Source organism: Caretta caretta, chromosome 1 (assembly GCF_965140235.1).
Source record: "Caretta caretta isolate rCarCar2 chromosome 1, rCarCar1.hap1, whole genome shotgun sequence".
NCBI classification, from domain to species: domain Eukaryota; kingdom Metazoa; phylum Chordata; order Testudines; family Cheloniidae; genus Caretta; species Caretta caretta.
The window spans coordinates 46,605,079-46,620,467 of record NC_134206.1 but is presented as its reverse complement, the minus strand read 5'-3'; the positions used below and the strand labels follow the sequence as shown (position 1 = coordinate 46,620,467).

Genomic DNA, 15,389 nt, shown 5'->3' with positions numbered 1-15,389 from the left:
GAACAACATCTGCCTGTGTTCTCTTGGAAACCCTGAGCTTGGGCTGTGTTTCCAAATCAGAGATTTGAGAATTGAGAATAAAAGGGAGTCAGATTGCCCAATTTGGTCCTATTACCTTTATGGTCCTTCCCTTTAGCCTTCTGACTTCTCAGAAGTCCTGATACTTGAGCATGTCCTTTCCTCCTCCACTAAATGAAATGTTAAAACCAATCTGTGTTGCAACAGTAAGGAAAGACGTTTCAGCTGTTAGCTCCATTGTTATGCTTTGAGCAACATCTCCGTAGCTCCAGCCAATGCTCATCTCAGCTATAGGAAAGGTAGGGGAATTGGCCCTTTCTCAGAGTCAGAGAGGGAAAGTGAGAGGCTGAGTCCCAGTGACTGTACAGGAGATCTGAGTGATTAGCATCTAGCAGAGGGAGGAAAGGAGGTGGAGGACCAGGAAGGAAGGAAGGAAGGATTGGCTGAAACAAAATCTTATTCTGAGTTTGTAAGAACTGCTGAGCAGTGTGCAGCAGGAAGCAGAGTGTCAAGAAGCAAAATGCAATTAGCCAATAACAAAAACCAAGGTATAATAATCCCATGTTGCCTTAATGACCAGAAAAATTGATGCACGTTTGCTTTCAAGCACTGTCACTTTCCTGGTGGGCCACTGGTCTCACAAGCTGTAAAGCAATTGGAAGAGAACTCATTCTTTCAGCAACCATTTGCCAAGTCATCTTCATGATCTACTATTGTAGGACACTTAACTATATCGATTAATGTATCTCTCATGGATATGATAGCCAGGAAAAAAAAAGTCGGATGACTAAGGGGTTTATGACGGTCGTGAGAAGAATATGGACAATTCAGTTGAGGTGGGAATGTCATTCCTGGCTTCTGACACATCTGACTTTTCTTTTCATTCCATGCCCCAGACAAATTTCCTGATCATCCTGGGAGCTCTTAGGATGATAATGTTTTGTTTGAGAAAATTCAGAACAACCAGTCCCCAGTAGCAGCCCCAGCAAATAGTTCAGGACAAATTGTAGTGCTTGAAACTGTGACCATGGAAAGAGAACGGATTGTATAGTCCAGCTACACACGGTTAATAATAAGAAAGACTCCTGTAATTCCCAGCCAGCTTTACCCTAAGTCCATGGCTGCATGTTAGGAAAGCCCTGTGGGGTCATGCTTTCTGTCACTTGCTTTTTAGTGTACATGCGGAGTAACCCGGATCTATGCCAGGAGAATGGGAGCCAGAGTTAAAGCATGGGACCTGGGACACCTGGGTGCTCACAAAGAACATACACTGGTCCCTCTCCTCCTGTGACCTGAGCAGAGAGATTGAAAAGAAACTTTTGTCTTCATCCTACACACAAGTGGCAGAGTCCAAGGGAGTGGTCACTGAGCAGTCCCTTGCTCCCCTGCTGCTCATTAAGGGATAACTATTCAGCATGGCTTATAGGGTCTTTGGCCAGAGGTCTCCCATGCAGAGGGGGGCTTGACCGACTCCAGTGAGTGGTGCTGGTTGGTAGAGACCAGCAGTTGGTTGCCATCTGCAAGCTGGTAGGTGTCAAATCTGACGTGAGCTTGTGATGTCTGATCAGCTTCCAGTGGGCAGGCATTGACATCACAAATACCACCACCTCAGCTGGCCCTGGCTGGCACCTGTGACAGTCACAGCAGAGAGGCCAAGGACCAGCGAGAGTGAAGAATGACCTACCTTCTTATCTCCAGGTCAGGTGTGAGGCACATTGAGGAGTCAGTGCGGGGAAGCTTGGACCGCTGCTGTCATGCTGTACCTGTCACTGTGAATAAACGGAGGATTTCATGTACCAGGCTTTCAGTCCGGCCCTCTTACATAAGCACTAAAATACAAAGACACTTTTAAAAAAGAGAAACAATTTGTAAAAATGTAGCCATGTCCTAACACTTACTGAAAATGTGCTCCAAAAGCATATTGCTATTTATTTATTCCTTTAATATGGTAGTCTGGCCATCCTGGGTGAAATCTCGGCCCTATTGATGTCAATAGGGCAGGTATTTCACCTTATCACTGATTACTTTTGACACAGCACCTGCAGTAGCAAAGGAACATTTATACCTTGTCTCTTCAACAGGTGAACACATTATAACTCTGGCAGCCAATTATATTCAAACACATTGGCAAGGTACCAGCAAATATTCTTCCCCACTCCCATAGAAGACATTTTACAACATCTCCTTGCTCCTTGCTACTCTTAAGCCCCTTTGTTTTCTGACTGAAAATGATTCAGGATTCCTAACAATGTGTGATTACTTTGTGCTTTGTGCTATGGATTACACAACAGCACAGATGGCTTTTGTTGTAGAACCCCAATGTGCAGATAAGCATAGTCTCATGTAATCTGTGTTTTTGGTAACCAAAGGGGAAACTAGTTTCCCTATGTTCTTCACAATTCTAGAGCTTAGGTTTTCCGGATCCTGTATCTTTAAGTCAGTATTGTCATGATCATATCTTGAATGATGCAAAACACTTCATCTCTTGGCCGTAAGTTTGCCCAAACTCTGATGAAGACAATTCTTTAGTATAAACATGATAGACGCTGAGAAAGGTGATATGATTTGGTTTTATTTTTTTTAACCAGTGTTAAAAGTTATTAACCCCAATGGCTGTGTGGCTTTCTCTTGCTCTTAGTACCTATGCTGTCTCCCAATTCAGTCTCATCACTCCAGCTTCACAGAAGTAGTTGTTTATTGACAGTGCCCGAAAACCATTAAAACTCAGTTAATAAATATGAGAGACACCTTGAATAAGATGAACTATGGACAAGATGCATGCATCCGATGAAGTGAGCTGTAGCTCACAAAAGCTTATGCTCAAATAAATTTGTTAGTCTCTAAGGTGCCACAAGTCCTCCTTTTCTTTTTATGGACAAGGTGTCAGTTGTTCTTAAGATCTCAATATTTCTTTACAATACCTATGGATTTGCTGAGAATGGAATACTCTTTTGAGGACAGAATGAGATTTTAAGTCTGGGACAGCTTTGGTAGGCTCCCAGGATCTCACTGGTAGGTTTGGGAATGAGGAATTCAAATAATGTGAATACAGAAGTTGCCACCCTCTTTCCTAATATAATACAGAGATCCAGGTTCTTATAGTGGTACACATCACTATATTATCTGAGCTGCAACTTTCAGATCTTGTTCCAGGTTGGGGCATGCTGGGTTCCAGAGTTTTGGTTCAGGTCCATCTGTAGTACAGGAAGTTCAGTACACCCAGAGAATAACTAGAAAAATCCTTTGCCGGAGCCCTCGCAAATCAATGTAAACCATCAATACTGGTAACATGACTATTTTTATTTTAATATTGGTGTTTATACCTATTAGGCTCTAGAATGAAACTGGTTTGTGTTTTGACTTCAGTGGAATAAGCCAAAATGACATGTAGTACACTCTCACCCTGGAAACTTTTCCCCATCAATAGTTATAAATATACCACACTATTATGCTTGGCATGTGGTATGCAAATAGAGGTAAGAGTTCTGAAACTCATTAGGAAAGGGAGAGGGCTGTGGAGTAGAGTGAGGACAGCGTGAAGCTAAGGTTGATAACAGTGGCCTTGTCCAGAATAGGCCATGGGAGTTTTCTTATCTTGCTTTGGCAGGAGGTGCTGTGAGCTTCCTGTGCGAAATCAGAAGCATATGCTGCTTTCCTCTTGTTGTTTGGCTTCCTCCTCTACACAAGACGGTTCCCAGCACTGTGATTATCTTTGCATCTTCAAACATGGCACACTCTACTTCCTTAAGAGCTTGATGTATTCTTAAGAGTCAGGCTCACGCCCCTCCCCCAAATTACTTCTGAAGTGCTGGTATGTGGCCAATTCCACAAATGGCATTTAAAGTTGAACTTCGGGTTCCAAAAAACTCCCACAACCAACCAAACAAAAACCCTCACAAGCATGTAAATTCATAAAACTGAAAACCAGGGAGTTAAGTTTGTCCATGGTCTTAAGTCCCTTCTTTAAAAGGCGGGAAGTTTTTTGTTTTCTGACTGTAACTACGATGCATGTGCTTTGAGCTTCCTGAGAATAGGGAGTGTCAGATTAACAGCTTTGACCCTTCATTCCCCCTTCGGCATTTTCCTCTGAAAATCCAAAATAGAATTAATGGCTTCTGGTTTTACAAATGAATAGCCTATTTCTCAAGCACTTGACACAACAGGGCTAAAGCGTGTGTGTTTGTATACACACACGCATGCACACATCTTAATTAGGGGAAGAGAAAACGGAATTCAAGAGACACAATTTACCAGATCTTGTAGCTAAGACATTGGCCTGGAACTTAAGCGCTCTGTATTCGGTCCCAGGTTGGTCAGATTCCCTGTGTGACCTAGGGCAATTCCCTTGGGGTGGAATTCTGTCCCCATTGATATCAATGGGATTTTTGCCACTGACTTCAGTGGGGCCAGGATTTCACCATTAATGTCTCTGTGCCTCAGTTCACCATCTGTAAAATGGGGATGATAGTGCTTCCTTTCTTCCACCTTTTGTCAGTCCTGCTTAGACTGGAAGCTGTTTGGGGCCTGGACTGTCTCTTTGTGTTTGTACAGTGCCTGGCACAATGGACCCTTACCCCTCCAGTCACGGGGGGAAGGATTCCTAACCTTTAACCCCACAGGAATCTCCTTACCACTTAGTGTGAACACTGGGGTCTGATTGTGCCCTGATATATACACTTACCTACATGTGTATACATGGAACCAGCACAAAAGGGCATGAAAGGATCTGTGCGAAGGCAGGTGTAAGACTGGGGAGACTGACCGCATTACTTATGAGCATGCTGGCACAGCTCTAACTTGTTTGTGAATTGCTGTGTGCTTTCCATTGGTCTGACTCCAATTCTGGTGTAAACCCTCCTGGGTGTGCAAGGAAACTAAACTCAGCTCAACTGGAGTCCCCCTAACTCCAGAGAGTTCCAGGTAAAAATAATCATTTCAGTCCCTGATTCCCAAAGATTTATGGGATTTCCCCACAGCAATTCACTTTTTGGTTACAAACCGGAGCACCCCACCTATTTTACATAGTGAATAATTTGAAGAGATTGGCAAACAACAACACAGACAAAAATGCACAGATGAAGTTATACGAGGAGACCCACATTGAGGCATCAGTTGAAATAATTGGAAGATGATTATGATTTTTCAGTCCCAGCCAGAATGGATTTGTATAGCTCCATTCTTGTTTGTACCTTTTCAAACATCATTATATAAACACAAACTTGGCTCAGGGCTTATATTTAAATCCAGCTCAGACTTTTCCCTTTCTGTTACAAGATATGTGCCCTTATAAACCAAAGTAGGAGGCATGTTTTTAATTACTCTCCTTTACCTATTGCACAGCTCTAGCCAGTTCTGCTGGGTTAAACAATGAGACTATGTGGCTCACTCAGAAATAACAGGGTGGGGGGAAAGATTAGGTACTGAACTGGCTAACAAGGTCAGGACACTGAAAACCGTTCTCGTTCTGCATTGATATATTTAATGGTTTGAGAACAGAATTAAAAGAAGTCATTCAAAATGTGGCTAACTGGTACTAATGAATTTGATTTTCCATTATAATTGCATTACTTTATAGTCAGCAGTGTGAATATAATACAACACGCAAAGTCCATCGAAGCCACATATGCACATCCCTGGGGAAAATTCCATCCAATGTTTTTCTTATTTATTATTATTATTATGCTGGGCATCATACAGACATATAACAGAGATAGTCTCTGTCTCAAAGAGTTTACAGTCTAATCATACATACTCCCCTGTAAATTATTCTCTTACAGAGAATAATTTCAACTAGGTTCAGAGGCTGCAGACCTATAAGGGATTTATGAGATCTCTGGCATAGCCGATGCACAGCCTAATTCTGATTGTGAAGCCCTTTTCTTCTAACCCTTCCCACCTTCCCTTGCCAAATTATTTTTCAACAAGTACTTTTATCAAAAAGAGACCAGACTTTCAACACTGCAGCAAAGAGACGTCAATGTATTCAATGAGGCAAGACTACAATTTCACCTGCTTCAAAGGGCAAAAATCTGACAAAGAAACACCTGAGGGACAAGAAAAACAGTTGAACTGAGATCATGATGCCTCACCTGATAGTGATAAGATCCCTCCCCTACCCCAACTACAAGAGACTAGATGAATAGTCATTTGTGTACAGACAGTCTAGAGGTCACTGCAAATCACAGCAATATGGAAGCATTATTGGCCCCATCTATATTACAGTTTCCTCCAATTTAGTTTCCTGTTTTTCAAACAGGCTGTTAAAAACACTGTATTTGTCGAAGAGTGGTGCAGGCAAAGTGGACGGGGGTTAACTTTATTTGAACCTCTCTAAACCCTATTTTTGTCCTAGCGTGCTCTTGAATGAGTTGATAAAATCATCTTAAGGTTATATCCTATCCACTTACTCAGGCCTCCACGAGTGTGCTCACAGAAACTGATTTTTGAAACAGCATATGGAAAGCATGAGAGAAATATTTGGGTAGATAGGGCAGGACATGTGAAGTGACGTAGGTGTTGCAATGCTGAGTATCACAGCACCTAACTTCTTAGTGCCTAGAAAATCACAGGAACAACACTGCTATTCACAAAGCTATAAGGGTGTGTCTTCACTACCCGCTGGATCGGCGGGCGGGGATCGATTTATCATGTCTAGTCTAGACGCGATTATCGACCCCCGAGCACTCTCCCGTTGACTCCTGTACCCCCGCGCTGCGAGAGGCGCAGACAGAGTTGATGGGGTAGCGGCAGCAGTCGTCTCACTGCGGTGGAGACACCGCGGTAAGTCGATCTAAGTACATTGACTTCAGCTACGTTATTCACGTAGCTGAAGTTGCGTAACTTAGATTGACTCTCCCCCCCCCCCCCAGTGTAGACCAGGGCTAAGTTAGGCACCTAGGCTCTTTATACAATGAAGGGTGGGGGAGACAGGTGCCTTAGACTGAGATCCACAAAGCCAGCCTGCTGGGGTGAGCTGCCTAAGCTAGCCAATGGGAAATGCTGACCAGAGGAGTGTGTGCTGAGCCCTGCCCCTCTCTCTGAGATAGGAGCTTAAGGGCAACTCTGTGCAAGAGTTCTCCCATCGGTGCAGTTAATCCACCCTCCCAAGAGGCGGCAGCTAAGTTACTGGGACAAGCTCTCCCGCCAACATAGCGCTGTCTACATGCGACGTTAGGTCAGAATAACTATGGATTTTTCACACCCGAGCAATGTAGTTATACCAATATAGGTCTGTAGCATAGACCAGCCCTAAGTCTGGGTTGCAGGGAGGTGCCTCACTCTGCTAGTGACCTTTGAACAAGAACCAGCCACCCAATGGCAGCTAGCTTAGGAGCCTAAGTCACTTCTTGCATGAATTAACTCTGTGCCTGCCTTGCTCCCCACAAAATGGTTTGAGGAGGAGGTGGTGGTACCACCTTGTAACTTGTACCCAGTTGTTAGAGCACTCACCTGGGATGTGGGACACCTGGGTTCAGTTCCTCCTTCTCTGCTACGGGAAGGGGGGCTCCAGAAGGGTGTGCTAACCACCAGGCTATGGCATGTGCTGATGTGGGGCTGTCTCAATCTCTCCTGTTGAAGCTGTTGCACTGTGGATAACTACTGAACAAATCATTGGAGCAGGGCTTCTGGCCCTGGGGTCTTTCACCATGCAGGTGGATCCTCACAAACACTCTCTCACACTCTGCCCCAATGACTGTTCCACTGTGGATGAATTCTTAAATAGTCATTAAGCCAGCAAGAGAGAGAATGACTCTAGCCTGATGGTCAAAGTACGCACCTAGGAGGTGGGAGATGGCCTCCCCCACTTCAATTCTTTTCTCCCCCTCTGGAAAAAGGAAGAATTGAGCCTAGGTCTCCAGCATCCCAGGTGAGTGCTCTAGCCATTGGACTAATCATGATGAAGTGTACACTAATACCTCCTGGCCTCATCCAGCCAGATTTTGAATGGGCCCTGAGCTGGTAGGCATGCTCAGAGGCTGCCTGCTAGATCAAACACCGCATGTGACTTAGGCAGCTGAATGTCTATCTTCCCCTGGTTTGTGAATCGCTCTGGGGTTGGGTACAAGACAGGTGTCCGGACACCTAGAGTGGGGCAGCAGTGCATATGCCCCAGGGCCTAAAACTTAGGTTCCTAGGGAACTTTTACAGCAGAAAATTAGGAGCCAAATAAGTTTCGAAATGATCTACAGGGTTAGGCAGCAGCCAAGCAGCGGTTTTGTGTCGCAGTGGGGACTTAGGCACCTAACACTGGCATTTAGGCCCCTGAGTTGTTTTGTGGATTGTACCCAGAGTGCATACCTGCCATCCCAGTCCTCTCCATCGCTTCCCCCACCCTCCACATGAAGGAGCATGACCCTTCACTGTAAGATGGCTGAGCCATCCCTGCATCATAAGGAATTCTTGGGGCAGAAAGCCACACATCTGTAATGATGTCCAAATTAGTTAATGAATCATCATTTTGAAAGGTTGTTCAATTAGTTAACATAACAATAGTTAAGGTGATATTACTCTTGATGTAATGCAAAGCATTTTAAAATTATTGTATGGTGTAAACCATCTACAGTGATACAAAAACAATAAAGGAAGCAAGCAAAATGTAGAGTTATTTGATTCTTTGATCAGTTTAGTAGTACTGTAGCTGTCAGTGCACAGCCAAGTGGTTTTAAAGGTGACTTCTCCAAACAGCCTGATGTACGTATGAATCCAATTTGCTGATGAGCATTAAATGTATTATATTTAAAAACTTTGGTGTGTTTGAAGAACATATCAAACTTGAAAGACCTTTTACACAAATGAAGGGGCAATCTCTCCCTTTTAAACTGGGATTGAACGTGTTAGTTAAAACTATAATTAGATGTCCTGAGAAAACATATGAGATGGACAGAATGTAACAAACATTCCCAAGTGTTTATTTCCATATGTACCAAATTAAGTTTTGGAAAACAAATTAGTTCCACCATGCCACATCTGCATGTTCTGATTAAAAGATGATTTGTAGTGTAAGGCATTAATGTAGTATGATTTTAATTCAGCTTTTAAAAAATTTTTTTGAAACCCTTTGGCAGTTAGATAGAACTTTTTATTTTGTTTAATTTGCAAGATTATTTGGTTGTAGTTTTATTGCCTGTCTAGTAAACTGGAAGTCACAGCAGTAGATATTTTACCATTTGTAAATTGAAAGATAACGTGGAAGATAATCTGTTGAAACAAAGAAAATCAGGGCTTGTGACATATTTTTTGTGATAACCAAAAGAACCTGCACATAAAGAAATTGCATCGGAATCATTTTTAAAAAATTGACCTCAGAAGTTTTTAAACTTTGTCAGCATTTTAAGTCTTACAATAATATAAATAATAATTAAAGCTAAGGCTGAACCAGAACGGTGGGCTTCAAACTTTGGAACACTGGAATCAGAATACTGGGCCCAAACAGTCCCAAATTTTGATTCAGTTCAGATTCTGGTTTATAGCTGAATTTCACGCCTGAAGCCCAACTCTACTGTGGGTCAAACAAGAACACAGAGTCAAAAGAACTTTCGCTCTTGGGGGAAGTTTGGATCTGGATCTGAACTTCAGCCTCCAGCCCATGTTTGCCAATGATATCAAGAAGCATAGATGTAATTGGCCAGCTTATCAGAGCCCTTACAGCTCCCATTGACGTCCCTTAGGAGCAGCAGGTGGTTAGGACAGCGACTTGTTCTTCAGAATCAACTGTTCATTCCACACTCATTTTGCTAAGAGAAGCATTTGATTGCTCCTGTCCATAGGTATGAAGTTTGCTCTAACACCGAGGGACCTTTCATCTTGAAAAGTGGCAGCAGCACAGGGAACAGAATCCAGAGCATCACTCAACACATGGCAATGATAGAGGGAAAGAATAAGGTATGGTTGGAGGAGTCAAACATATCACTACGATGCTAAGGCACTATCTGGGGATGTATTTTAAGAGATCATTGAGCTAACACTGAATAACTGAATGCCATGGTATTGTAAATGTTTTAAATTTGAAGGACTGCGTACATGCATCTCTCTCTCTCTCTCTCTCTCTCTCTCTCTCTCTCTCTCTCTCGGACACACACAGAGTTTGGTTTTTATTTACAGATATAGGGCCTGGTGCTGCAAAAAGGTACTTCCTTCTGTGCCTTGTCCTATGAAAGGCTTTGGGACTATGGATGAGAATAACTGTTGGTAGCCCTGGGCCTATAGGCTTTGTCAGAACTGAACATAAGCATGAAGGGGCAACTTATAATTACAACTCACAGTTCATTTTCTGTGTGAACATTTACATTTTCACTTTGATGCTGTCTGGGAATATGATGAAGACATGAAAGTGTCAAAAGACCAGTGAGAACATAGAGCACCAATGGGACCAATAACTTTACAAGCGTAATCTAAAGTTACACTTTGCTTAGGTTTGTACCAAAATTTCATGTGATATTTACTCCATTTCATGCCATTGTGCAAGTTCTCTTATTTTTGATAAGAGTATAGCACACTCTGCTCTCATCACAGCTGGAATACTAATTTATAGGAATACTGCTGTAGACATTTTTAAAAGGTGTTGAAAAATTGGAGAGGATTCAGAGAAGAGCGACAAGAATGACTATGGGTCTGAAAAACTTGCCATACAGTGAGAGACTTAAAGGGTTAAATGTTTTTAAAGTATAGATGAGACATTTAGGATGTGTCTTGAGCTGATGGTGGGATGGCTTTTTAATCTAGCAGTCAAAGGCATAGTATGATCCAATAGGTGAAAGTTGAAGCTAGACAAATTCAAATGGAAAGTAAGGCTCCAGTTTTTAAGATCAGGGTAATTAATCATTGGAACAGCTTACCAAGGGATGTGGTGAATTCTCCATCATTTGAAGTCTAAATAAAGACTGGATTTCTTTCTAAAAGATGTTCTAGTTCAGTCACAAGTTATTGAGCTACACGCAGGAATCACTCAGTGCGGTTCTGGGGCTTGTATTATGCAGGAGATGAGACCTGTGATCACAGTGGTTCCTTCTGTCCTTAAAATCTATTAACATAGTTTGCCACTAGAAAAGCTAAGCACTGTATCTGGTCTTACAGTCTAGTTTGACTTGTGGCAATAATGGCAGATAGTATTACAAAGAAGTAAAACCTTATCCTAGTGCAGTGGTTCTCAACTGTGGTCCACCGCTTGTTCAGGGAAAGCCCCTGGCAGGCTGGGCCGGTTTGTTTACCTGCCACATCCGCAAGTTCGGCCAAACGTGGCTCCCACTGGCCGCAGTTTGCCGCTCCAGGCTAATGGGGGCTGCGGGAAGCGGCGCGGGCCAAGGGATGTGCTGGCCGCCCTTCCCGCAGCCCCCATTGGCCTGGAGCGGCAAACCGTGGCGAGTGGGAGCTGTGATTGGCTGAACCTGAGGACGCGGCAGGTAAACAAACCGGCCTGGCCAGCCAGGGGCTTTTCCTGAACGAGCGGTGGACCGCAGTTGAGAACCACTGTCCTAGTGCCTTTAATTCCCAATATTTGTGAAGGGCTTCATAAAACTTCAGGTGACATACACAGGGGCCCTCATTCTCAGTTACACTAAGGCTACGTCTACACTGTGTTGTAAATCCCACAGTGGCGAGTCTCAGAGTCCGGGTCTATGGATTCAGGCCCATACTACCACACTAAAATCAGCAGCATATGTGTTGTGCCACCACCCATACTGAGCTTCAGAGCCTGAGCTCCAGCTTGAGTCCAAACGCCTACACAGCTGTTTATAGCACCATAGCATGAGCCCATGTAGACCTGGGCTCTGCGACTTGCTGCCACAGGTTATAAAATGCAGTGTAGACATACCCTTAGTTCCCTTTACTCTGCTGTGGCTGTGTAAAAGGGCCTTACAGTGCGTGAATTACAGCTACACCCACTTTAAGACCCCTGTCCACTGTCAGAACAATATAAATGGGGATTAGTATAACTGAGAATCAGGCCTGGGAATCGTGACTTCCACCACTACTGTATTATTTATATGTTCCCAAAGGTGTTCGTGGCACTGTACATATAAGAATGGTTACTGGCCCTGAGGGACTTTTAGTCCAATTCAGCCAGGGACTGTGCAAATGATTAAGGATCGAGGCAAAGATGGGAGAGGCTAGAATTGGAAGATTACATGAAAAACATGGTTTAAGGAGGGTTTTGAAAGAGGAAAAGGAAGTCATTTGGGGCACAGGAAGAGGGAAGCTGTTCCACGTGGGGATACGATGAACAAAAGACAGTGAGAACCCAATTATGTTCCAGCAGGCATCTAGCCATGCTGAAAGTGGTCCTAACTGGCCACCACACATTGAATCAGCTGTGCAATAGCCAGACCTAATCTGTTTGTGTGTTGTGCTTTTTGGAGACAGTGGAAGGGGAGGGGCTTAAATGTCAGGCCAACTTCCAGCCCACGGCAAATAAGTTCCTCCCTGGAGGAAGATGCTAATAATGGATCCTCGCTGCGGGATTGCAGAGTTTGTTTGAAGTCTTTGGCAATCAGCCATTTTTTGAAGCATGCCCAGAAGTGCATCTGAAATGATGGTTCCTGTGTGTGTGTATTATTGAAAGTTTTACAATGAAACACAGTTGTTCTCCTTATCTATCCAACGTGCTGTTAATCCCAGAATGGACTGTGTGGGGTTGCTTTGTGGCCACGTGTCTGCACTAAAAGAATAGCATTTAGAAGTCACCAGAGTTATGAGTTACTGCCAAAGTTTTTCATGCATTTTAGCTATAACGCTGATAGCAAAAAGGGAGCTGATAAGGAGGCTTCTGTAATTTTTATGAGCCATCTGAAGCACAAATAATCTTTTCTTGAAATGTGGTGGTTAGCTCCAGCTAGGTCAGTGTAAGTTCTCCTTGCCTCTGAAGAGTTGCTTTTCCCAGGTCTTCGGGCCCTGTTTGGCTGAGGACAGATAGCTCTTCTAAATGTGCTCTCTGGCCCTTGGCATAGTTTCTTGCCAAGTCTTATGTTGCCTGATTTCTACATACGTGGCTGACATAGAGTAGTCAGACATTTTTATTGCCAGGAGAGATTGTGGTTTTGCTGTCTTTGCAGTCAACTTGTGTAGGATTAGAATCACTGACATATCTAGTTAAAAAATTCATTCATTGTGTTCCAAAGCAAAGTCAAAGTGGAGACAGTTGAGACAAAAGCTTCCTGATTGGGAGGAATGTTGAGTCCATTCACAGAACTAAGCAGACTGGATATGACATTTCATCACAATGTCAGCTGTTACTTTAAAAAAAACTCTCAGAGAACTTCTGAATATCTTCTGTATTGATACATCCATGTTCCTATTATTCCTATTTCCAAGCATAAAAGGCATGAAGCTCAGTGTGAGAAGTAGACAAAGGCAGCACTTAAAGGACAGGGTGGAAAGTTGGATGGGATGGAGCAAGGAGGAAAGAGCTGAGGAGTGAGCTGAGATGGAGCTGGGCACCTGAGAACAAGGATCTTAAAACTGATGTGAAATGACAGAGGAAACTGGTGAAGGGACTGAGGGATGGAACAACAAACATGATTAGAGAAACTTGAAAGGATAGTTATTTTGGATAGAGGGAGAGAGGAAAACTGAGACAGGGGAGGCCAAAGACAGTTACAGTAATTAAGGCAAGAGATGAACAAGGCATGTTCAAAGGTTTATTTTTGGTAATCAAGGTAAGTGTTTGGGTCTTGCCTAAGGAAGAGTTGCCAATTCTGTCCACGTTGTGTGTAAATAGAGCATTAGAGCCATATCAGGTCATGGTTCTCATTGGTTTGGCTTTTTGTTTCAGTGAGTTGGTTTGTTGTCTGTATGGAAATATAAATGCAACCTCTAGTTTATTATTAAGTTTAGCCCTTCCTCCCCCCCTTCTCCCCCCCCCCCCCGTTTGCATGGGTAAAAGAACACAGGAAGGGTGTGCGACATTATTCATTTAGTGACACAGAGAAACCATGGTTGTGACAGTATTTTAGTAACATTTCCGCTGAAACCTCTCTAAACAGACATTGAGAAACTTGAGTGGTATAATGGAATAAGTCAATGATGTAAGCAATAATACTTAATCATCAAATAACTGTTCAAGTGATTCAATTCCCACACCCAAAGTTTTCATTCTCACATTGGACTTTCTCATTGATTTTCTACAGTGTAATAACTCAGATTATTTTTAGATTCTTCATATAAACTGATCCATTCAGTTCTTAAGAAACATCAGTTATGAGTGCTCCCAGCTAAAATTAGGGCTATATTTCATGCAATGCTAATACTGGCAGTTATCCTTAACTGGAGCAACAACTCATTGCAAAGGCAATATGTGGGTGACCTGCAATAAAAATAAAGTAAGAAATGGTGCATTAATCTATCCCTGTGTGTGTGTGTGTGTGTTGCCTGACACTTCCCATTATAAGACCCTGTTTTCAGTTGCATATAACTGCCAAACTTCAACTGTTTGGCCTGAAATTTTTCATTCCACGTGTTTGCCACAGGATGAATTTGTTTTTGAACATTTCAGCCAAAACAGTTCAGCTGTTTCCAAGAATGAGGCTTGGGGAAATAACTTGTTTTGCCCATGTTAAAAAATCCTGGCAACCTTTTCTTTCAAAAGCTCTGACTCCCTCATGCTTTGAGGCAGGGACCTGAAATATGGCAGAGATGAGGGCTTTCTTGTGGGGGCTGTGCCTTTTGGTGTTCCCATGATAATGTGGAGGAGAAAGCTGCCTGATTCAAATGGAGAGGAGACAGGGTACTGGGGGTGAGGGCAGAAACTGGAGTTGAAGGCTGGCAGGCCTTCATTCATCTGCTGTCAGGGAAGAGGGAAACTGGGACTGAAAGTCTGGCAGGGCAAGGAGATTGGGACTGCGAACTGGAGCAGAAACTAAGACTGAGAACCAGCGGGGTGTGGGGAAGGAGGTGAGGAAGGAGGAGAGACAGAGAGCCAGGGTGTGTGGGAAGAACTAGGACGGGCTGGGCAAAGGGATTGGGACAAGGCCCTGGGTGGTTGGGGAGAGGAACTCTGAGATTGGACAAGGATCTCAGGAAGGAAAATTTGGACTGAGAGCCAGTGGGGATGGCGAATGTGGGGAGGGATAGCTCAGTGGTTTGAGCATTGGCTTGCTAAACCCAGGGTTCTGAGTTCAATCCTTGAGGGGGCCATTTGGGATCTGGGGCAAAAATTGGGGATTGGTCCTGCTTTGAGCAGGGGGTTGGACTAGATGACCTCCTGAGGTCCCTTCCAATCCTGGTATTCTATGATTCTATGGGCAGGGGGGGAGCATGTATGGAGGCCAGAGGGAGGAGAAAGACCAACTGGATGAAGAATTGGTAGTGGGGAACGTATACTGTCTGGGCAAGGAGACTGGGGTGTAGGGGGAACTGGGAAAGGCTGGGCAAGGAGA

General features: G+C 43.6%; 1 protein-coding gene across 5 annotated transcripts in view; it reads left to right on the top strand.

Annotated features, from left to right (window-relative positions):
* The window catches only part of FLT1 (fms related receptor tyrosine kinase 1), a 137,919-nt gene that overhangs the window by 59,699 nt on the left and 62,831 nt on the right, over window positions 1–15,389 (top strand). For all 5 annotated transcript variants that reach the window (XM_048846521.2, XM_048846503.2, XM_075127622.1 and 2 more), the window contains one exon: window positions 9,786–9,900. In XM_048846521.2, the coding sequence (XP_048702478.2) occupies window positions 9,786–9,900 (115 nt within the window). The remainder of the gene's footprint in view (window positions 1–9,785; window positions 9,901–15,389) is intronic.